Raw genomic sequence first — 25,490 nt, forward strand, 5'->3', positions numbered from 1 at the left:
GAAGAGCAGATGATGTGGTCCCATAAATTATGCTGAGGGCACGCTGAATTCCACAACCAGGAATTCGTCGTCGGAGAGAACGAGGTGTACCCAAGTCCTCCACTGACCCTTCCGTTGGCCCTGGATTACCTTTAACCCCTTCCTGGCCACCGTTGCTTCAGTGCCTCTCACAGCTTTGCAGCAAGTGACAGGAACAGAACTCCTGGCGCGAGGCCTCGCTTGCCCCCAGCGCCGTATATGTTCGCCCTGGATTATCGTGAACCCTTTCCTGGCCGACACAGCATTAATGCCTCTCACAGCTTTGCAGCAAGTGACAGGAACAGAACTCCTGGCGCGAGGGCCTCGCTTGCACCCAGCCCCGTATCCAGTGACACTTCCTGAATCCTTCAAAGCCCCACTCTCATCCCCCAGGGCAGCGCGCAGGCAATCCAGGCATTTCTTAAGGTGGCATTTAATGCCGCTTTGACGTCTCATATCTCTCAGCTCTTACTCCAACAACAAAACCGCCCATATTTTTAGCACTCAAGAGAAAGATGACCTGGAATATCTCTCATGTCTATTATGTCTGTGGCTTTTTGTAACACGAGTGCGTCTGCATTTTTACCCTCACTTATTTTGTTCATTTGTTCCTTGAACACATTCTAATGGAAAATCAATCTGTCAGGGCTCTTTCTGTTACACATTCTTGCATCATTTAACGTTTTTCGTTGCATATTTTTACATCATTTCTCTCCAACTCGTTTTGCAAGTATGTAACATTCCATATACTATTTATATACTGTGTTGTTTCTTTTTGCATTGCTTCAATAGTAACAATCATACTACACATTACGCAAAGCCACTCTTAGACGAAAATCGTGGATGTTATGTTAGAATATGCGTACAAAGCACAAATGAAAGGAAATATATGATATAAACACCCACCATTTACACATCACACGTCACAAATGGAACTTCATCTTGGCGATTAAATTATGAGAGCAAAAATGATCTATCACAATACTGTTCATTTTAGCCATCCCAAAAGGATGAAAGGCTGAGCTCGAGCCGTTCAGCCCCTTGGCCTCCAGCCTACACATAGATCTGGGCCACTCATTTATGTATTTATTTGCAAGGATTTATATAGCGCTGGCTGGACCCGTGGGTATCAGAGCGTTTTACATGAGCATTGATCGTACAGTAAGAAACTGTTGTTAAGTAGGATAAAAACATAGACGTCAGGATAAAAACATTATTAAATTGAAAAATAGGCAAAAAGTTAATTATATGAGGAGAGGTTATCAAGAAAGATTATTGTACATAAAAACACTATTAAACTAACAAAAAGGCAATTTACATGAGTAGAGGCTATCAAGAGAAACAGTTTTAGTACGATGACAGAAACACAGTATACAGCTCATAGTTGAGGACGGGGGGGGGTCAAAGTTTGAGGCTGGTTGACGGGAAGAAGAAAAAAAATGCTCGACCCCCTTTTTTAGGCTAACTCTGCTTACTAAGTGAGTGCGTAAATAGGTACGCCTTGAAGGCCACACGGAATGTTAAAAGGCAGGGACTTCAGTGGTTAAAAGCATTTTACCGCATTTATGAAAATAAATTTTAAGACAGCAGCCCATGTGTGACAGTGAGTGAAAGGCACTAAATGGCAGTGTAATATTTCAGTGTGTTTTGCCTCCTGTATTTCATGTTCTCTTACATGCCTTTGTCAATCTGCTCAAAAAATCCAACTCCTTGTAAGAAAAAGTGGAATGGGGGCACAGTCCTTGTAAATTGTATATGAATATTCCCCAAATATTGCAATTGTATCGCCGTTTTAGATGTTTTGGGGCCAATTCAGAAAGAGTAAGGTAATAACAACACAGGGCTGCAGGATACAGAAGACAGAGATAGAACGAGTCAGTTCTACGAACAGGCCTGTGCGTTTTATGCAGTTACAAGCATTTGTAGCACGTCTACCATTTGTATGGTCCACCGTCCAGTAACACTTTACAAGACATAGCTTTCATAATGGTTCTTTGACTTTATTCCACAGCAATTCAGGAAAAACTTATCTTCAGCTTAGATGTTTCCAACATCTGTTTCCCTGAGAGAAAGGACCGAAAGGTAGATGTATTAGGGAGAAGGGAGGCGGTGTATTTTGGACCCAGGCATGAGAACGCTGCCATAGTTGCCATGAACTGTGGCGATGCCACTAACCAGCTCCCTCTCCAAACAAAGGGAACATTTAGCAGATCAGATGCACCTGATACAAACCATGTTTTCTTATGAAGGAAAGCCTCCAGACTTTAACATCTGTCCTGACTGCAGGAATCCCCCGCCATAGTCCCCACTGCCGTCCTCAGCTCCCAGACCTCACAGCCTGCCGCACTCGGCGCTGCTGACTGTCTCTCCCTGCTTCACCTGTCCCACCGACCACACATCCCACGCACGCCTGAAAACCCACCCACAGCACGAGAAAACCGGGAAGCCCTCCTGACGGGGCCAACAACTCCCCCCAACCCCCACGCAGCACAGCACGGTCACTGTAATAAAATATTTCGGACTGAGGAATTCTCCTATGCAAACGTCCTTGCAAATCCTTTCATTTTCCTAATGCAGGAATTTAACATGCACCTTCCAGGCCTTGGAGTTTATTGTGTTACTGAGCGCCTCTCGCAGCCCTTTCATCTTATGGCGCTTCCAGCGGATGCAGGAAAGATTAAGAGCTTTGAAACATCCAACGCCAAATATCCACACACACACACACACACACACACACATATATATATATATATATATATATATATATATATATATATATATATATACATATATACATATTACCTACTGGCGATAGCCAGTAGGTATATATAGTTAGGATTTTTTCTCTATGGAACTTTTGAAAATTCTATGTCTAATAACTTTAGCGTTTGTGGACGGAATCGGCTGACATTTTCAGGAAAATGGCACATTTTGTTTCTGAGCAGCCCCTGAAAATTTGCGGGGGTTTTGTCAAGGGGGGGCCGAGGAAAAAGGGGGGTCCCAAAACGCATTTTTCCCATTCATTTTTCCATAGGGCGTTTGGCCTCACTTTTAGTTCGAACGGCTGAATGGATTTGCACGAAACTTGGCAAAATTGTAGGGACTGTTAGCCCGATGTGCCTTTGCTGGGTCTCAATATATGTGCTCCAGTGGATTTTGAGAAATCAAAGTTTAAAAAAACAGATATGTCTGTGACAGATTACCGGATAGCGCACCAGTTCGCGTACTTTTCGCGTAACGGAGCTTTGCGAAGCGAAGCTGATTGGCTCTCCGGTGTCTGTCAACATTCTAAACAGTCCGGAGCGGCCGCCATCTTGTCTCTCGGTAGGATCGAGAGACAAGAGGAGGCCAAAACGAAGGGGGAAATGAAGGAAAGGGGGCAAGGTAGACCCCTTCTGACCCCCTAGGATTGATGAGGGGGATATTAAAGTGCCCCGCGGGGCCAAAAAAAAAAAAATGTGATTTTTTGTCGTTGAGGCGCAAATCGGTACGTGAACCGGGCAGCTAACCGGCAGTGTAACGGGAGTCTGAGGAGAAGCTGAATGGCTGTCAACATTGTAAACAGTCTGGAGCGGCCGCCATCTTGTTTCTCGGTAGGATCGAGAGACAAGAGGTGGTGAAAAACGAAGGGGGAAATGAAGGAAAGGGGGCAAGGTAGACCCCTCCTGACCCCCTAGGATTGATGAGGGGGATATTAAAGTGGCCCGCGGGGCAAAAAAAATAAAAAAATGTGATTTTTCGCCGTAGAGGCGGGTCCCGGTACGCGAACCGGGCAGCTAACTGGGCAGCTAACCGGCAGCGTAACGGGAGTCTGAGGAGAAGCTGATTGGCTGTCAACATTGTAAACAGTCCGTAGCGGCCGCCATCTTGTCTCTCGGTAGGATCGAGAGACAAGAGGTGGTGAAAAACGAAGGGGGAAATGAAGGAAAGGGGGCAAGGTAGACCCCTACTGACCCCTTAGGATTGATGAGGGGCAAAAGAAAAAAAAATTGCGATTTTTCGCGGTAGGGCGCTTCCCGGTACGCCAACCGGGCAGCTAACCGGCAGCGTAACGGGAGTCCGACATCTTGTGTTTTTGGAGCGTCCGGTTTGCGTACCGGGTAGCGTTCCGGTAAGCGTAACAAGGGGAAAACTAAGAGAAACAGTAAAATAAAATTTAAAGGAATAGATTTCCACCAAACTTGGCAAAATTGTAGGGACTGTTTGTTTGATGTGCCTTTGCATGGCCTCAAGATATGTGCACGTGTGGATTTTGTCTAATTAAGGTTAAAAATATATATATATATCTGTAAGCGTGCTCTGGCGCGCTTACGTTACGGGTTTTGTTTGCGCTGCAGAGACGATACGTCACGTTTATGCGACGCGTCATGAGGCGTCTCACGTGGCTACGTGATACGTCACGTAATAAAGAATATATTTTACAACTATAGATATTAGCTTTTAAAAAACCAATGAAATTCACTGAAAAAACCATAGGTTATAGACCATATATAGTTAGGAATTTGCATTTACAAAACCATGAAAATTCACTGAAAAAACCATTGGTTATAGACCATAAATAGTTAGGGATTAGCATTTACAAAACCTTAATTTACTCGCACAAAACCATAGAAATTTGCATATATAGTTAGTTGCAATAACTATATATCGCGCACCCGCAATTCACTGCTGATGATGTCACATATTACATCATTCATGACATGGTCAGTGACATCACTGATGACATCACTGATGACATCTCAAATGACATCACTGATGACATCACTGATGACATCTCAAATGACATCACTGATGAAATCACTGATAACATCTCATTTGACATTACTGATCACATCACTGATGATATCATTCATGTGATAATACGATGAACCTCTTCAGACTCTAATATAACCTTAGATACAATCAGTGTAAACAGACACTCACAGACTGTCTCTCATCCATGGAGTTACTCACACACCTAGTCAGTCATGCAAAGAATCAATCACACCTCCATTTCTTCAACTATACAGTTATACACACCTTACTTAATCAAACATATACTAACACATATTTACTCTCTTATACAATCACTGATACAAGTTCACAATGATCCATACAGCCACTCACACGTTCACTGGCTCTTATGCACAGTTATTTATATATGTCAACTCCCTCCATGTACTGTGTTTTACATATGTACTTACTTTGACATGTAGCACTGAGAAATCCAATCACTCACCAATACACTCATGCAGACAGTCAACCGCCCATACAGCTGTTTCCACATGCACTTTTGAACCCATACATCTACTGAATCAACTGCTCACACATCTATGCACAGAGTCACATACCTCCCAGCCACCCCCACACACACACTCACTCTCCCATACAAATATTTGGGCAACCAATCAATAACCCATATAGTTACTCATATAGCTACTGATCAACACATGCAGCAGTTTACAGAACTACAGAAATAATGATGCACAAATTAAGACTGTTTAGTCACTAACCCATGCACTCAGTGAGACACATTTAATCATTCTCTCATACAGTCAGTCATGCACCTACTAAATCCTTCATCCAAACACTTATACATCCACTCATTCTTCAATATGTAAGACATATTTTAACTTTACAGAAACATACAGTCACTGGATGTTGTCATCAGTGATGTCATCAGTGATGTCACTGACCATGTCATGAATGATGTAATATGTGACATCATCAGCAGTGGATTGTGGGTGCGCGATATATAGTTATTGCAACTAACTATATATGCGAATTTCTATAGTTTTGTGCAAATAAATTAAGGTTTTGTAAATGCTAACCCCTAACTATATATGGTCTATAACCAATGGTTTTTTCAGTGAATTTTCATGGTTTTGTAAATGCAAATTCCTAACTATATATGGTCTATAACCTATGTTTTTTTCAGTGAATATATATATATATATATGTATATATATATATATATATATATATATATATATATATATATATATATATGTGTGTATATATATATATATATATATATATATATATATATATATATATATATATATATATATATATATATATATATATATATATATATTACCTACTGGTGTTAGGGAGCATACCCGTCCCATCCATTAGGATCGTTTGCCAGAGTGCGTGTGTGTGTTGTGTGTTCACCTTTTCATTTGTACCTGTGTGTACGCTCAGCAGTTGCCTATGCCATGTAGTAGTGCATCTGTGTTTTTGTATGTTCGTTGTCTGCGTGAGTGTTTGAGGACGCACTGTGTGCATTAGAAAGGTCGAGGATGTAAAAAAAAAAAGAACTTGCTCAGTTACATCTAAAAGTCTATTTTCTCGTAAGTTGCATTGACTTATTTAAAGGGCAGCCGTGCTAACATGGCTTCGGAATCAGAAAGAAAAGCGCTGCCTCTCGAAGCCCTCTCCCCTCGTTCTCGTTCACGGATTGATTCCACCTTATACACCATTCACTCCTGCTTTATCAATCGAAATATCGACTTCGCAATTCTTCCTTAAATACACAACTCGAGAGGGGCGGCCGCGGCGCAGTTCCTTTTGGTTCTGCCCGGCCTGTGTTTTATTGCCATGTTCTCTCAGCAGATGGGAGGCGTGATTCGTGCCGGAGCGTCTGGGAGACGTCTCCTGCATTATTATAATGCGATCAGGGGCACGAAAATTGTTAGAAATTGTATCGCACCGGCCGAAGCCCGAACAAGAATTCCAAAATTACACCCAATAAACACATACCCAAATGTAAAGAGCACGCCTCTACTTTGTGTTTATGTTCAACGTAAGGCCTGTGCACTGTGAAATCAATATTCAGATGTGTTTCTGCAAAAAGTCTGCAAGATGTTATCACCTGGACTAGATTCTCCAAAGGTGTTTTCTATGCGCACAGTAAAAACTTTACTGATGTGATGCGTTGTTTATGGAGCAGTTTTGTTTATGTTAAACAAAGGAATAACATGCTTTTTTTCATAAATACACACGCTAGCATCATTTTAAAGGACATTCATTATTTATTTATCATTTATTTATTTTACATGACCAACCACAATAAATAGCATAATATACAAAGCTCTGTAATTATTGCACATTTGTAAAATATATCACAGTAAATTTATACAGCCAGTATTTTTATAGCACAGAGACAATATTTATAGTTATACATATTTCCTCCCGGACCAACGGACCTAAAATATAAAGCATCTACATTAATTTATATTCACTGAACATAGGTTTCAGGCCTTATATAGTTAGGAATTAGCATTTGAAAAACCTTTAAAATTCACTGAAAAAAACATAGGTTTCAGGCCTTATATAGTTAGGAATTAACATATAAAAAACCATTGAAATTGCTCCTATATAGTTAGTTGGACTAACTATATTTGGCGCACCCGCAATCCACTACTGATGATGTCACATATTACATCATTCATGACATGGTCAGTGACATCACTGATGCCATCACTGATGACATCTCAAATGACATCACTGATGACATCACTGATTACATCATTCATGTGATAATACGATGCACCTCCTCACACTCTAATATTACCTTTGATACACCCAGTGTTGAATACAGACTACCATTCTTGAAACTATTGACACATCAACACCAGTTACTACATAGGCACTCACTGATTCCTAGGTCTACCCACACATCCACTCATTCACCCACACAATCACCCATACATACAGTCACTCATCAATGCAACACTATCATATGCACTCATACACCTATGCAGACACTCACACACTGCTACTTATCCATGGAGTTAGTCACACACCTAGTCAGTCATGAAAGAATCAATCACACTTCCATTTCCTCATCTATATAGTTATACACACAACACCTTACTTATTCAAACATATACTAACACATACTTACTCTCTTATACAATCACTGATACAAGTACACATTGATCTGCACAGAGTCACACACCTCCCAGCCAGCCACACACACACTCAGTTTCCCATACAAATACTTGGACAACCAATCAATAACCCATATAGCCATTCATATAGCTACTGATCAACGCATGCAGCAGCTTACACAACAGACATACTGATGCACACATTCACACAGTTTAGTCACTAACCTATGCATTCAGTAAGACACATTTAATCACTCACTCATAGTCAGTCAAGCACCTACTAAATCCTTCATCCAGACAATTATACATCCACTCATTCTTCAATAGGTAAAACATATTTAAACTTTACAGAAAAACACAGTCATTGGACAATGTCATCAGTGATGTCAAATGAGATGTCATCAGTGATGTCATCAGTGATGTCATTTGAGATGTCATCAGTGATGTCATCAGTGATGTCACTGACCATGTCATGAATGATGTAATATGTGACATCATCATCAGTGGATTGCGGGTGTGCCAAATATAGTTAGTCCAACTAACTATATAGGAGCAATTTCAATGGTTTTTTATATGTTAATTCCTAGCTATATAAGGCCTGATACCTATGTTTTTTTCAGTTAGTTTTGAAGGTTTTTTAAATGCTAATTGCTAACTATATAAGGCCTAAAACCTATGGTTTTTTCAGTGATATATATATATATATATATATATATATATATATATATATATATATATATATATATATATATATATATATATACACATATATATATATATATATATATATATATATATATATATATATATATATATATATATGTATGTATGTATATGTATGTATGTATATATATATATATATATATATATATATATATATATATATATATATATATATATATATATATATATATATATATATATATATATATATATATATATCCAACTCCAAATTCCTTTCACACAAAATGAAATGAGCCCACGCGGGTAGCAGGAACAACTCGCTTTATTCTGAACACCAGGGCATGACACGTTTCGGCGTTGTAGACTTTATCAAATGTCGCCTAAATAAAGTGTCAATATATGTCCACATCTTTAAGCAGTGTGCCCCTCTATGATAGGTCGAAGCACTCTGGCAGGCTAGGGGGATGTCACTAAAACCAGGCACTCTGAGTTTTATCAGAAGCAGTTCATCTCTCCTTCTCTGCGATGTTTTGTGGAAAAGCAAAGCGGCAGTCCTGGACCCTCACCCCACCGCAAAAACACAGCTGCATCCCGGAATTGACAATGAAGTAAGTACAATTCTCACGTGAAGTCATGATCCATCTGCATCAGTGCTCCCCAAGTGGGTGGGGACTGCTTCCTTCTCTCCTTCCCTGTGATGTTTTGTGGAAAAGCAAAAAAGCGGCAGTCCTGGACTTTTTTCATTTTTTCGCATTACAGCTCAGCTCGTCATCAGCACACGCCACCCGTGGGTGATGACGAGCTGAGCTCGTCATCAGCATCGAAAGGGTTAAATGGCACCAGCCACCACTGACATATATATATATATGTATATTACCTACTGGCAGTCGCCAGTAGGTAGTTATAGTTAGGACCTAGTTTCCATAGGAAATCCGCAACATTCTATTGAGAATAACTTTGGCGCCGGTGGACGAATCTTTGCGAATTTCTCAAAGAAGATGACCTGCTCTGCTCCGCTCCTTCCCTGAAACTTTGGGGGGGATTCGTCAAGTGGGGGCTGAGAAAAAAGGGGGGTCCCAAAACATGTTTTCCCCATGTTATTTTCCATAGGACGTTTAGACACGGCTACAGCTCGAACGGCTGAATGGATTTATAAGAAATTTGGTAGAAAGGTAGAGTCTGGCTCGCAGATTACCCTTTTCTTTGAATGGTGTAAATCTGTTTAGTAGTTGCTGAGAAAATTAACTTTGAAAAAATATATATTGGGCTACATTGGGCTATATATATGTTAGAGCCCAAATGTAGCCCAATGTAGCCCCATGTAGCCCAATGTAGCCCAAAGAGGGCCACCAGAGACAAAAAAAACAAATGTACCCCAAATATCAGCCAGATGTAGCCCAACTATAGCCCAATGACAGAATGTCCCAGAGTGTTCTAAAGAAGAACTAAAGTGCTAACAGTCTTACTTATGACAAAAGTATGGCACACCTGAAGTCATCTTGATTGGAATAAAGTGTTAACACTTAAAACATTTAATTTGCAAAGGAACAAAATGAGGGGGTTCATTTTGCCATAGAAATTATGGTAAGTGCTGAAGAAAGAAAAAGTTAGGGCACATTTTGAGTGACTTCTCAAATCCTCGTATATTTCATTAAAAAATTCTGATATGCAGTCTCCCAAGATGGCCACCAGAGACAAAAGAGCCCAAATGTAGCCCAAGTATCAGCCAGATTTAGCCCAACTATAGCCCAATGACAGTAGTTAGGACCTAGTTTCCATAGGAAATCTGCAACATTCTATTGAGAATAACTTTGGCGCCGGTGGACGAATCTTTGCGAAATTCTCAAAGAAGATGGCCTGCTCCGCTCCGCTCCTTCCCTGAATGTTTGGGGGGGATTCGTCAAGTGGGGGCTGAGATAAAAGGGGGGTCCCAAAACGTGTTTTCCCCATGTTATTTTCCATAGGACGTTTAGACATGGCTACAGCTTGAACGGCTGAATGGATTTATAAGAAATTTGGTAGAAATGTAGAGTGCGGCTCGCAGATTACGCTTTTCTTTGAATGGTGTAAATCTGTTCAGTAGTTGCTGAGAAAATTAACTTTGAAAAAATATATATTGGGCTACATTGGGCTATATATATGTTAGAGCCCAAATGTAGCCCAATGTAGCCCAAAGATGGCCACCAGAGACAAAAAAAAACAAATGTAGCCCAAATATCAGCCAGATGTAGCCCAACTATAGCCCAATGACAGAATGTCCCAGAGTGTTCTAAAGAACAACTAGAGTGCTAACAGTCTTACTCATGACAAAAGTATGGCACACCTGAAGTCATCTTGATTGGAATAAAGTGTTAACACTTAAAACATTTAATTTGCAAAGGAACAAAATTAGGGGGTTCATTTTGCCATAGAAATTATGATTAGTGCGGAAGAAAGAAAAATTAGGGCACATTTTGAGTGACTTCTCAAATCCTCTTATATTTCATTAAAAAAATTCTGATATGCAGTCTCCCGAGATGGCCACCAGAGACAAAAGAGCCCAAATGTAGCCCAAATATCAGCCAGATGTAGCCCAACTATAGCCCAAAGACAGTAGTTAGGACCTAGTTTCCATAGGAAATCCGCAACATTCTATTGAGAATAACTTTTGCGCCGGTGGGCGAATCTTTGCGAATTTCTCAAAGAAGATGGCCTGCTCCGCTCCGCTCCTTCCCTGAAACTTTGGGGGGATTCGTCAAGTGGGGGCTGAGATAAAAGGGGGGTCCCAAAACGTGTTTTCCCCATGTTATTTTACATAGGACGTTTAGACACGGCTACAGCTCGAACGGCTGAATGGATTTATAAGAAATTTGGTAGAAATGTAGAGTGCGGCTCGCAGATTACGCTTTTCTTTGAATGGTGTAAATCTGTTCAGTAGTTGCTGAGAAAATTAACTTTGAAAAAATATATATTGGGCTACATTGGGCTATATATATGTTAGAGCCCAAATGTAGCCCAATGTAGCCCAATGTAGCTCAAAGATGGCCACCAGAGACAAAAAAAACCAAATGTAGCCCAAATATCAGCCAGATGTAGCCCAACTATAGCCCAATGACAGAATGTCCCAGAGTGTTCTAAAGAACAACTAGAGCGCTAACAGTCTTACTTATGACAAAAGTATGGCACACCTGAAGTCATCTTGATTGGAATAAAGTGTTAAAACTTAAAACATTTAATTTGCAAAGGAACAAAATGAGTGGGTTCATTTTGCCATAGAAATTATGATTAGTGCTGAAGAAAGAAAAATTAGAGCACATTTTGAGTGACTTCTCAAATCCTCTTATATTTCATTAAAAAAATTCTGATATGCAGTCTCCCAAGATGGCCACCAGAGACAAAAGAGCCCAAATGTAGCTCAAATATCAGCCAGATGTAGCCCAACTATAGCCCAATGACAGAATGTCCCAGAGTGTTCTAAAGAACAACTAGAACGCTAACAGTCTTACTTATGACAAAAGTATGGCACACCTGAAGTCATCTTGATTGCAGTAAAGTGGTAACACTTAATACATTCAATTTGAAAAGGAACAAAATGAGGGGTTTCATTTTGCCATAGAAATTTTATATATATATATATTCACTGAAAAAACCATAGGTTTTAAACACGTTATAGTTAGGAAGTAGCATTTAAAAAACCTATGAAATTAACTGAAAAAACCATAGGTTTTAAACCCGTTATAGTTAGGAAGTAGCATTAAAAAAACCTATGAAATTCACTGAAAAAACCAAAGGTTTTACACACGTTATAGTTAGGAAGTAGCATTTACAAAACCTATGAAATTCACTGAAAAAACCATAGGTTTGACACATGTTATAGTTAACTGGACATTTTACTCATATAAAACCAATGAAATTCCCCCGTTCTAGTTACTTCAGCTAACTATAACTCGCGCGCCCGCAATGCACCGCTGATGACGTCACATATTATATCACTTATGACATGGTCAGTAACATCACTCATTACATCACTGATGATATCTGAAATAACATCACTGATGAAATCACTGATGACATCATCCTTGTAAAAGAGTGGCTGACCACCTCTCAGCGTAATATAACCTTTGATACACACATTGAAAAATAGAAGCTAAAATGTTCAAAGCATGAGTGATGTAATATGTGACGTCATCAGCAGTGCATTGCGGGCGCGCGAGTTATAGTTAGCTGAAGTAACTATAACGGGGGAATTTCATTGGTTTTATATGAGTAAAATGTCCAGTTAACTATAACATGTGTCAAACCTATGGTTTTTTCAGTGAATTTCATAGGGTTTGTAAATGCTACTTCCTAACTATAACGTGTGTAAAACCTTTGGTTTTTTCAGTGAACATATATATATATGTATATATATACATATATATATATATATATATATATATATCAGTGGCGGCTAGTGCCATATATCAGTGTCGGCTGGTGACATTTAAAAGTAGTGGGGCGTAAATGCCTTTCCTGAATGCCATGTGGAGAGTGAGCCCAATTCTTTTTTTTTAAACTGTTTTTATTGGCATTTGGAATCAAATCACAAATAATCGACACAGCACAATTAATTTTCTAGCACACCCCACACTCCCCCGTCCTCCCGCCCACACCCACTGCGCCAAGATTACATGCATTAATTCAACGTCATCATGTCCAAGCCCATTGGTCAACCTAATCCCGTCTCTGCCCACTGCCAAAAGGGGTAACCGTATATCTAACTTCTTGGGCCGTAGGCCATGGCCCGGGGTGATATCCCGGCTGGTGTTCTTGGTGGCCTCTCAATCAGTCCCCAACCCTGCATCGAACCCATGATTTTTTTTTTTTTTAATAATTTTTATTTTAGACATACAGCGCTCAGACCAGGATGTACATAAGCATGGCATTTCTATGGTTCACAAGCATCAACCTTTTCCTGTATGATGTACACAGCCCATGAGCCCACAACCCAGAGGTCGGGCGACGAGAAAACGAGTGTCCTGAATATCGTCTGGTTTCAACGTTGCAGATCAATTTTATTCGCATGAAGTTGTGCATGTCTACTTTTTCGCCCTAACTTAACTACCCCAGTTAACCCCCCCTTATCCCACCTCAAGTCAACCCCAACCCCCTTTCTCCCCCCTCCACCATCCGCTCATAGGGTCTCGTGGTAGTGTGTACCATAGTGTGTTGCGTGGCTTGTCAGTGATTAAGTCTACGTTCCACCCGTTAGTGTTTGGGTGCTGTTCCCGTGTGTGCTAAGAGAGTCTTCCTCATCTGTGACCATAGTGTCCCTAAGGGCCTGTACCAACACCTCCCACGCTGTTGCTTGTTCTAACGCTCGGGGTCAGGGTTCCTGCGTGCTAGCTGGTATCTATGAGTGCTGTCGCATGCTGCCCACTTCAGGAATTCATTATACCATTTCCTGTATGTTGGACCCGTTTTCGCCTTCCACTGTCTGGTTATCTCCCTTTTGGCTATCATCAGTCCCATATCTACAAATTTGCTGGAGTTTTTATTCTTGGGCATGTGGGGAAACCAGTGCAAAAGGCAGGCCGCCGAGTCAAAATCGATGGTCCTCTCCGTCACTTCATTCAGGGTCTCTCCTATGGCCCGCCAGTACTCCCGGAGGGCCTGGCAGGACCACAGCATATGTTCCAGTTCCGCCCCGTCCGTTGTGCAACGAGGGCACTCCGACTGGCACCCCAAAGTATTTCTTGATCCTGCCTGGGGTCATATAGGCCCTGTGCAGCACATAGTAATGAATGAGTTGAAATCTCGTGTTCCTCGTGCTGTTACGGGCACGACGTACCAGCCGGGCCCAGGTCGTATCAGGTATATCTTTCCCCAAGTCAGTTTCCCATTTAGCCTTTAGCGTTGTGAGGGGCAACAGGTTCTCACGGAGCATTCTTGAGTATAGGCAAGTCACCGCCTTAACCGTCCCCGCTGCCATCATGGCATACTGGCACACCATAGATGTCTCGGCTTCCGCCAGACCCCCACCCCAGTGCGCCTGCATCGCCCTGATCATCGCTGAATGCAGGAGGAATCCTCCCCTTGGCAGGTCAAAGCGGTCCAGAAGATCTTGATATGAGAGGAGCGTTCCATTCTCGTAGAGATCCCCCACCACCTGTAGACCCGCCTCCTTCCATCGCTGCAGACTGGACCGATCACCCCCATGGGATAGCGCCGTCAGCATGCCCAAGGAAATTTCCGGGGCGTATGGGTGTTTTAGACCCGCCCGTCGTTGGGAGCGGTTCCAGGAAAGTTGGAATGTTCGCTGTTCCATCGTTAAGTCACTGGCGGCGATTTTCTGCTGCAGGGTTATATAAGTCAGGACATGTCTCGGCGTGCCTCTAGCCCCCTCGTGTACTGGGCCTCTGTACACCCTCGCTACCTCTTGTGTGAATATTTGAAGTTGGGCGGCCAGATAATACACTTCAAAATCTGGTACCGCCAGCCCCCCCTCATCCTTGGGACGGGTGAGCGTCGCCAGAGCCACTCTGCATCTGCCTGCCTCCCATAGGAACGAAGTCACCTGGGACTTAAGTTGACGGAAGAAGGAACTGGGGTTCCAGACCGGGAGTGTCCGGAAGTAGTACAATAATCTTGGTAGAGCAACCATTTTCAACAGGGATATGCGGCCAGCTACCGATAGCAGGAGCGTAGCCCAAAAGGCCATGCTGCCCCTCAGGGCTCGCATACACCGCCCAACGTTACCTTCGAACAGGTCCTCGGTGGTATGGTATATGTACACTCCTAAGTATTTAAGGCAGGTCGGCTCCCAGTTCAAGGAAGGGCGGTGGTCAGGACGAGCGGTGTCCTTCTGTAATGGAAACACACTTGTCTTCGCCCAATTGACCTTCAGGCCAGCGACTACACCATACCGCCCCAGCAACCCTTCTGCTCCCTCCAGCGCTGTTGAGTCGTTTTCCAAGAATAAGAGCAAATCGTCAGCATACAGTGATATAAACTGTTGACCGTCGCTGCTATCTATACCCTCGAAGTGTCTGCCCGTCCGAGCTTCAGCAGCCAGTGGTTCGATCGCCAGCGCAAACAATAAGGGGGATAAGGAGCAGCCCTGACGAGTGCCCCTCTCCACCTGATACTGCTGCGAGACCAGAGGCCCTATCCGTACTCTTGCCACCGCCTCCGAGTATAGTACCTTCGTCCACTTAATATATCCTTCTCCGAGTCCGAAGCGGGCCATAACCTTGTATAGGTAGTCCCACTCTAGGCTGTCGAAGGCCTTTTCAATGTCCACTGATAGAACTAGGGGGGCCCTAGACATTGTCTGCGAGCTCTCTAGCAGCCGTACAATCCGCCTAATATTAATTGTCGTGTTCCGAGTTGGGATGAAACGTTTTGATCCGCATGTACTAATCCGGGCATATGCTGAAGAAGTCTAGCCGCTAAGATGGAACTCAGTATTTTATAGTCTGCAGTGAGCATGGACAGCGGCCTGTAAGACGAAGGATTACCACTGTCTCTACCCGGCTTCAGGAGCGGTATCAACAGTGCCTCCTGCATCGATTGTGGAAGGCGGCCCACTACCATGGCCTCCTTGTATATTACCTGGAGTCTCGGCGCTAGGATGTCTATGTATTTGCTATAAAATTCAATGGGCAGGCCGTCTAATCCTGGCGTTTTGTTGCGGGCCATTCGTTTGATCGCCCCTCTAATCTCTCCCAGTGTGATGTCACCCCCCAGGTCTTTCGCCTATTCCTCATCGAGCTGGGGCAACTGCAGGCCGGACAGGAAAGCCTCAATTGTGCTCTCGCGGTCCTCCTGCCCTCTCCTGTACAGGGCTGCGTAGTATCGGTGAAAACCTTCCAGTATCCCCTTTTGGGAGTAACAGGTGCGGCCCTCTCCATCTTCCAGTGATAGAATAGGAGAGCATCGCTTAGTGGGGTCCGCCAGCCACGCTAAAAGTATGCCAGCCTTGTCTCCCTCCACTTGGGCTCTGAGCATATATGCTCGGTGGTCGAAGGCACGAAGACGTTCAACTACCACCGCCACTGCCTCCCTAGCCATGCAAACCTCTTCCTGTAGATCGGGACGACTGGGACGCCTCTTCTCTACGTTGCGTAAGTTAGAGTCTGCTTTAGCGATATCATCCAACAACACCCTTCTTGCTCCCACATATTTCGTTGTGCATTGGCCCCGCACCACTACATTAAATGCATCCCATTCCATCGCTCTGGTGGATGTTGTCCCCTCATTATCAACGAAATATTGAGTTATACCATCCTCCAGTGCTACGTGGAATAGCGGGTCCTCTAGTGTCTCCGGTCTTAGTTTCCAGGTCGGCACTAGGGGTATCTCGGTCGTCCAGGCCAGATTAATCATTAGTGGATTATGGTCCGAGATTGTCCTCGAGAGGTACTCCGATCCGGTGACGGACGGTAATACATCCCGCGAGCACAATATCGCATCAAGCCGAACATGCAGGTCATGCAAGCTGGAAAAGTGTGAATAGTCACGGGTCGCTGGGTGGTGCACTCTCCATACATCAATCAGACCCCATCCCTCTTGCCATTCCCGTCTGCCCTTTGTGAGTCTATGCACATGGGAGTCCCTCAGTGGTGGGTGGAATCTGTCTAGGACCGTGTCTGCTATGGAGTTGAAATCTCCACCCATCAGCATCGCGCCCGCTAGGAAATGTGCCAGTGTCCCCGACAACCCTGTCAGGAAGCCCATCTGCTCCGTGTTTGGGGCATACACGCTGCACAGGGTTATATCCCTACCTCTCAGCTTGCCTTCTACCACTACATATCTCCCCTCTGGGTCCACTAAGTGCTGTGTCGGCTGAAAAGGTGTCTCCGCCCTGATCCATATTAGTGTCCCCCTAGCATATGCTGAGTAGGATGTATGGAAGACCCGCCCCTCCATCTCCTTTGACGAGCCGCCCCTTCCTGCTTCGTAAGATGAGTTTCCTGTAGCAGCGCAATGTGGACCCCCCTCCGAATTAAGTAGGCGTGTACCTTGTGCCTCTGTTGCATCGTGTGACGCCCCCGCACATTCCAGGTCATGCACTTCAACAAACCTACGTTAGCCATTGTCCCGAAAATCACATCGTTGTTGTACAGCACATTGCAGACCCTCACAGATGGCGTCCCCCGCCCCAACTCCCCTGAAAATGCCGATCGTTACATCGCTCAGATTTCTCTGCGCCCTCTATTGCCAATCGTGGAAGTAACCCCCAACAAAGTGCACCCCCCACCCCCCCAGAACAGGCCCCAATATTGAACTATTAGTTCCCATCCAAACTAAGCAACGTCCCCAAACTGTGTTGCTTTAACACGGTCGTAACCGTGGGTGCCTTAAGGGCCAATGGAGCGTGGCCTAGGCCAAAAGGGGACCGTGCGAGCTCCCTCCCCGCACTCCCGACTGTTCCCCGATATGAATATCAAGCTTGCAACCCAATTTGCAATCCCCAATCATCTTACTTTGTAGGTCGCGAAGTTCTTGGTGAGGCTGCCCACCGCCCGCCAGCTGCAAGTCAAGTGTTCAGGATAGTCTCCGATGATTGTGGCGTCACCAATGGACCCTTGGAACCATGTATTCCGGATACGTCCGAGTCCGAGCCCGAGGCAGAGGCATGAGTCTCAGTGTCCGGGTTCTGTTTAGATTGGGAGCCTCCAGATCTCGCCATTGTCTCTGCTGCCTGAAGCGCTGCTTTCCGCTCTGCCTCCGTTTGAGTCGCCGTCGGTTTCTTTGTGCCTTGCCTCCCCTTGCGCAATCTCTGCGATTTCCGGAGGCCCATTTTCGCCCTCTCTCGTTCTCGTTCTCATTCTCTCTCTTCCCAGGCCTTGGCACCATCAGTGCCCGCTTTATACGTATCCCACCATTCCCAGGCTTCCGCTGCCGTACCAAAGAAGTGTGTCCTCTCATCGACCACTACTCTGAGCTTCGCCGGGAAGAGCAGGGAGTATGATATCCCCTCCATCCGGAGCTCTTTTTTGAGTGATAGGAAGGAGGCCCGCAGCCGCTGCGTCTCATAAGTGAAGTCTGGGTACAAAGTTACTCTGCTATTCGCCACCTGAAACGGGCCGGCGTCCCGAGCTCTCTGTAGTTAAAGGTCCCTGTCCTTATAGTGCAAGGACAGGGATAGGGGTTTTATGTAACCCATAATAGAGGCCACTTGCTCGACCACATTTATAGCAATATTGATGTCCTTATAGTTGAGCCCCCTATCCCATTACCGTGGACGGATCATTTCTTAATTCCGTTTACCTGGCGTACAAATCCACCTCCCCTCACCCACGGCCTTGTTAAACATCATGGTAGGAAATGGCCCTCTCTTCCCCTTTCGGATTGGGAAGATGCCTTGGTTAGAGATAAACCTAAGAAGACACTGAACGCCTACACTGCAGCTAACAACTTTGATGACTGGATCACCTCCACACTTGATAGGGTACTCCCTGTACAGGCTTGCAACCCCACGAAAAGACCTAAAGCTTCCCCATGGTTTACGCCCACTCTTAAGACATTGAAACTAGCCTGTCGCAAACTCGAAAGAGCTTGGAGACAGGACTATTCCGAACTTAGGAAGGACAAATACAGAGTGGCCATCAGGCTTTATAAACAGGAATTAAAGGTAGCACAAGCTTCTTTCTACGGTAGCAAAATCAACACAGCCGCCAATGCCCCTAGGGAAATTTTTAAAATTGTTAAGTCAATCATTTCCCCCCCTGCAGAATGCCCCTCTGCGGACGATGCCCAAAACCGTTGCAATGATTTAGCTGCTTTCTTTTCTGATAAAATCCAGACTATATACTCCTCCTTTGGGATTGTCAATAACGATTTGGTACCCCCTATTCCCACAGTCCCTGAGGTCTCTGCCCCCTGTAGGCTGGGCACAATCCCACTCTTGGATATTCCAGTCCTAGATAAACTTATTTCCAAAAGTACCTCTGGCTCCCCTAATGACCCTGCACCCCCTCAGACCCTCAGCAAAGCTTTGGACGTGATTCGCCCGGTCATATTGGACGTGCTCAACACCTCCATCTCCTCTAAAGTCGTACCTCCTGTAGGAAGGTACATCCTGACTATGGTTGCCCCCAACTTTTTGCCCTGTGTTTTAGCTGGTTTTGGACATAGTCGACCTGGGACCCTGCCAATCAGGACCCCAGGCCTACTGCTCTCTCTTTAAAATGGATTCCATGTACCCTAGGTACATTTCCAATTGGTACTGGGCCACCTTATCAGACCCTGTAACTCAGGGCATAAGTGTACCCAGGGCCGCCAGGGGCTGCAGCATGTATTATGCCACCCCTGGCTGGCCTCCTAAATTTGACACAACTGGCTGCATGACAGCTGGGGCGAAGTCGTGTAATCACCCTTTGCTTTAGGTATAGTAGTTCTATATCTAACCATACAATGGACACCCGAGTTCCTATCAGTCACTCCTATGGCAGGCCTTGACAATCCTGAAGGCAGAGTGCATGGGCTCGCGTGAACTGTGTTCTGGCCCGAGCCGAGCCGGTTGCAGCTTGCGGAGAAAAGATCCAATGGCTGTTCCATGATAACGCGTGCCACATCGGTAACTTCGGTGTCGCGTTATCAAGACATGTCGAGTAAGGTGTCATACGAATCGGGATGCTGCCCTCTCACCAACTCTGGCGACGAGGTTAGCATTCCGCCCTTCTAGAGGGACACGACATGTACGTAACTGTGAACCCCGGTTAAAGTCAACGAAAGCCTCAGCTCCACAAAATGGACGCTGCCACCACAGACACGAGTCTGACCTCCTGCTGCTGGGAGTCCTTCCAGCGAGGAGCACTTGGACAAAGGGTTTCCTGTCGAGGGCGGTGTTCGCACCGTCCCAGACAGGGTTTGTGTATTCTGGGTAGGTAGGGCTTTTGCGAGAAGGTGACTGCGGAGTGGCACCCCGGTGCTCACTACGCATCTGCCGGTTAGAACCAGTTCCAGGGGCGACAGCCCTGGCCTGGGGAAAGTCCGGCAGGGGAGAGGGGTGTAACTACCCCCCTTCCTGGTCCCACCCTTAGGGCAGGACCTAGTCATGTACCCACCCCTTTCTTTAGGATAAAGGCCGGAGCGGGGACCCTTCCAAATTAGATCATCTTTGAATCAAGAATACTTTCTACGAAAGGACTTCAAGACTCTTCTCAAGATTTCTCCCTTGTGGCTAAGGAGTAGTCACCCTGCATCAGCAGGCACCATCTAAGAACTCTGCGGTTTGATGTAAGTCCTTCCTCAAGGAATCCGACGGCCCAGCTCGACGAGAACCGGCTTCCCTGGCACCTCTGACCTCTACCCACGTCATCAGCTCAGCTGTGATCTGTGGGTGCGACGAGACCTCGAGGGACCGGCCATCATCAGAACCTGCACGCTCTTAAAAACCAGCACGACCATCGAGGTAACTCTCTGGTGAGTGCTCTGGGGTCCGAGAAGCCCCGACCCTGAGCCGCTCCAGCACCGAAGTGCAGTCTCCCAGCATCTCCACGATCTGCGTGGGGCCCTTCTGCTCGCTGCTCAGCACGTTGTCTGGTCACTAGCCGCTGGCTTGTGTCCTTCTGTGACGACATCCGAGAATCATCACTGCCGGTCTGGTTGCTCCAGACTGGCCCTTGCTTCCATCTTTTCGAGAAGCACCCCGGACCCTCCTGGTCCACTCAAGACGCCGACAGCGACATCCGTCGTGGGACAGCTCGCACCTCCACCGTGGTCGCCGACAACGCCTCCTGGTCCGTGAGACTGCAGAGCCTAGCGTCGCCCACTCACCTGGTCGAGGTGACGGCCAACCGGTGCCTTCCTGGTACCCTCTGACTACTGGCTAGTAGTACGAACTTGGTCCCCTCTGCTTTCAGGTTTCATCAATCTCCGATCCAGGCTTGGATCTCTACGAACTATTCAGCACTGGTCGCCGGCCAGCAACTCCTTTTCTTCCGGCTCCTGGCTCGTCAGCGAAGACCCCGACGCCTGTAAGACTTGTGCAGCCGCAGCCCTCGTGGCTAGGTAACTCGGCATTTCAGTGCCTGCATAGCCTCCTTACTCTAGGGTCCCGAGTCCCTCGCTTCCGACTTGCCTTAACCTTTCCGTGTCCTCGGACACTTGTTTTAACTGTGCACTTAAAGTATTTGCTAAAGAGATTTGGTTTGTGCTAAGTACCCTGTCCTCATAAAGAGTACAGGGCTGTTGTGATTCTTAATAAATATACTGTTTATTTTCATAACACTTGTGTGGTGTCCTTTCACTGGGTGTTCAAGGGGTACATGTGTGGTAAACAGCTGGCTTAACACGCCCTCTCGAGCCTTTAGCCTTAGACTGCTCGTATCCACGCTACTAGGATAGCTGGTCTATAGGTTGACTTACAACCAAACACCATAAGGGTCGTTGGAACGATACATAGCGGTCGCTAGAATAGCGAACGTTGCATATCGGGCCAACTTCTCACATTGGTGAGCAGCGGTTGGGATTTGAGCTTGCTGTTGTTTTACACACGTATCCTAAGAATATCTTGTTGAAAGATCGCGCAAGTACTGTTAGTACATATAACTAAAGCTTAGAATACTCTGAGTTCTACTGAACCAGCTGTTGTAGCTCCTCAAGGCTTAGCACACCTTGGCTACAACTCTTAGCAAGGGATCAGTAGGAAAACACATAGTGTAGGTAGGTGCATCACTTACACCACACTAGAAACAGTATGTCGGGCCAAGGAGGAAACTCTGAGTCTCCCCTTGTGTCAGTTGACCCTCCACAGGTCATCCCTTCAGGATATACTGTGCTGAGCTTCAAGGAGTTAAGACGATTGTGTCACTCCCGGAAGATTCAGCAGGGGTCTAACCCCACAACGTCCTTTCTGATTGGTCTCTTGGAGACTTATGATGCCAGAAGAGCGGAGAAACTTCGTAGCTCTTCTAATCCAGAAGGAGACATGCCTCCCCTCGAGGGAACCCGGGACGATCCTGACCTCATTCACCTCGCAACCGAGAACGAGGATGTGGAGGAGGATGAGGATGAGGATCTCTCTGGGGACGAGGCAGATAAGGGACAGGTAGAAGTCGTCAGACTAACACGGTCCAACTTAAGCAGACACGATAGTGGTACTGGGGGAACCCCGGCGCTACTGTCGGTTCCGCTTAACCTGGGGAATGGACGAGCCCGATCTCTGTCAAGAGACTCTGGCAGATCCCTTCATACCAACGGCTCTCACAACTCTTCTCAAAGAGGGATGACGTCCCCTCAGAGGAGAGTGTACGAAGCGAAAGAAAGGGCAGCTAATCTAAGGATCGAAAGGGAAGAACTTGCCCTGGCCAAGGAAAAGCTTGCTTTCGCTAGAGAGCAACAGTTAAGTGGGGCAATCCCCACTGGTGGCAGCAATGTACCTAGTAATAGGGAAAAGAGTTTCGATACGAAACACCTTGGGAAGATAGTGCCCCCCTTTAAACAAGGGGACGACATCCACAAATGGATTACTGCTTTGGAGAGGGCCTGCACTGTGCAAGGCGTTCCCCAGAGTCAGTGGGCAGCTATCTTGTGGCTCTCCTTTGAAGGAAAAGGAAGAGACAAGCTCCTCACCACAAGGGTGGAGGATGCGAACAATTACCAAGTCTTGAAAAATACACTCGTTGAAGGGTTCGGCCTAACCACTGAGCAGTACAGGGTGCTGTTCAGGGATACCCCGAAAACGCAGTCTCAAGATTGGTCTGACTTTGTCGATTGTGCCACTAAGGCTTTTGAAGGCTGGCTACTGGGTAGTAAGGTTACTGATTTTAAAGGATTGTATAATCTAATTATAAGGGAGCAAATATTAAATAATTGTCAGAACCAGTTATTACACCAGCACCTGGTAGACTCTGATCTGACCTCTCCACAGGAATTGGGTAAGAGGGCAGACAAATGGGTCAGAACCAGGGTTAGGCCTAAAAACCAGGGTGGTGACCAGAAAAAGGAATCGACCAAGCCTCAAGAGAAGGGTGGGGATAAATCCACAGAGAAGACTTCCCAAGGGCCCCAAAACTCCAACAAGGGTGGTGGGTCCCAGAACACTCCTTCAGAACAGAAGAAACCTTATTGCCATACCTGTAAACAGGTGGGCCATTACAAAAGTGATGCCAAGTGCCCTAAAAATAGCAATAAGGAAAACATACCCCCAAGTAACACTCCCAGACCTCCTGTTACCACTAGTGGTAATCCCCCAGGTGGTGGGAGTGCCCCCAAGAATGTGGTGGGCATTACTTTGGGCAATCAGGAGGACTATGGCTTAGCCAGGTTCCCTGACCACACTCTTGTCTGTGAGACTGGCATGGGGTTTGCCAACTTCGCTACTGGACCCCACATTTTGGGAAAGTATCGACAAGAAGTTTTAGTGAATGGTCAGAAAGTTGAGGCATTCAGAGACACAGGGGCCAGCCTCACCATGGTGAGTGACCATCTGGTCCCCTCTGCTCAACTGACCCCTGGTTTTACTTATCAGGTGACGGACATTCATGGAATGAAGAGAAGGCATCCCATGGCAGTAGTCAAGCTCAGCTGGGGTAATGTCACAGGGCCCATGAGAGTGGCAGTGACAGATAACCTACCTGTAGATTGCTTACTGGGGAACGACCTGGAACTCTCAGCATGGGCTGAGGTGGAACAAGAAACTCATTCCAGAATGATAGGCCTATCCAGACAGGTTAGTGGGGCAGTAATAGCTGCAGCCCCAGTCCAAGCACCATTCCTCCCTGAAAAGGTTGGAAGGGCAGTGGTAGCCACTGCCCAGGCTCAGACAGACTTTCCAGAACAGGATAGGAGGGCTGTGACAGTCACAGCCCAAACACAGACTGAGTGCCCTCCTGAAAAGGTTGGCAAGGTTGAAATGGTCTCAGCCTCCACTCAAACAGAGAGCATTGAGGAGGAAGAAGAGTCTTCCCCCTCCCAGACACTAGGTGAGAGCCAGCCTCCTCAGGGAACTGACTCTACCCCTGTTGAAGGAACTGCCCCAGAGGTAGTCAGGCCTAGCCTGGCAGAGCCCCTGATGGCAGTGGACCCTTCCCAGGTGGGACCCAGTCTGGAGCAGGTAACCTGCACCTCTCTACCCTGCCTCAGTCAGCCCAGGGCTGAAGAGATCAGGGAGGCCAGTGGTGGACCCAAAAGGGCCCCCTGTCCGAAAGAACCCCTTAATCAGCAGATTAGGATCACTGAAGCTAGTAAACCTAGCCAAGTGAAAATAAAACAGACTCCTGAGGGATCCCCCTTAAAAGTAGTTAGGGAACTCCCACAGCTGGACACTGTTGGGCACAGCCAAACATGGGGCCTAAAAACCCCAGACCTGACCTGTCCCTCCAGTAAGCCAAACAGAGGGACTCAGCCTCCAGCTTTAGGTAGCCAGAGACTGACCCTGAGAGCTCAGTGCATCTCAGCTAAAGAAAGAAAGGCGCACATGATGAATGGTGATTGGAGGAAGTTGAGCCCAAAGGTAGAGGAGCCTCACTTCAGTACTCCATCCCAGCATCAGCCTTCTTCTTTCCCAAGACACACCAGAGACAGAGATTCCCTATGGTGGAGACCCTCAGATACCCTTAGGGTGAGGGGTTGCCTAGTGGACCATGACACAGGGGGAAACCAAGCCAGAGCTGGACCTTCCTTATATGGCCACTTAGGTAATAGAGGCTTACCTGGACAAGGATAGCCTTATCTCCTTTCGTTTGGGGGGGGGTTGTGTAGGAAGGTACATCCTGACTATGGTTGCCCCCAACTTTTTGCCCTGTGTTTTAGCTGGTTTTGGACATAGTCGACCTGGGACCCTGCCAATCAGGACCCCAGGCCTACTGCTCTCTCTTTAAAATGGATTCCATGTACCCTAGGTACATTTCCAATTGGTACTGGGCCACCTTATCAGACCCTGTAACTCAGGGCATAAGTGTACCCAGGGCCGCCAGGGGCTGCAGCATGTATTATGCCACC

General features: G+C 45.8%; 1 protein-coding gene across 1 annotated transcript in view; it reads right to left on the reverse strand.

Annotated features, from left to right (window-relative positions):
* The window catches only part of LOC147734664 (uncharacterized), a 5,992,067-nt gene that overhangs the window by 1,902,425 nt on the left and 4,064,152 nt on the right, over positions 1 to 25,490 (reverse strand). The window contains exon 27 of the mRNA XM_086952471.1: positions 9,315 to 9,338. Coding sequence (XP_086808597.1) covers positions 9,315 to 9,338 — 24 coding nt within the window. The remainder of the gene's footprint in view (positions 1 to 9,314; positions 9,339 to 25,490) is intronic.

This window comes from Lissotriton vulgaris, chromosome 1_2 (genome assembly GCF_964263255.1).
Source record: "Lissotriton vulgaris chromosome 1_2, aLisVul1.2, whole genome shotgun sequence".
Taxonomy (NCBI): domain Eukaryota; kingdom Metazoa; phylum Chordata; class Amphibia; order Caudata; family Salamandridae; genus Lissotriton; species Lissotriton vulgaris.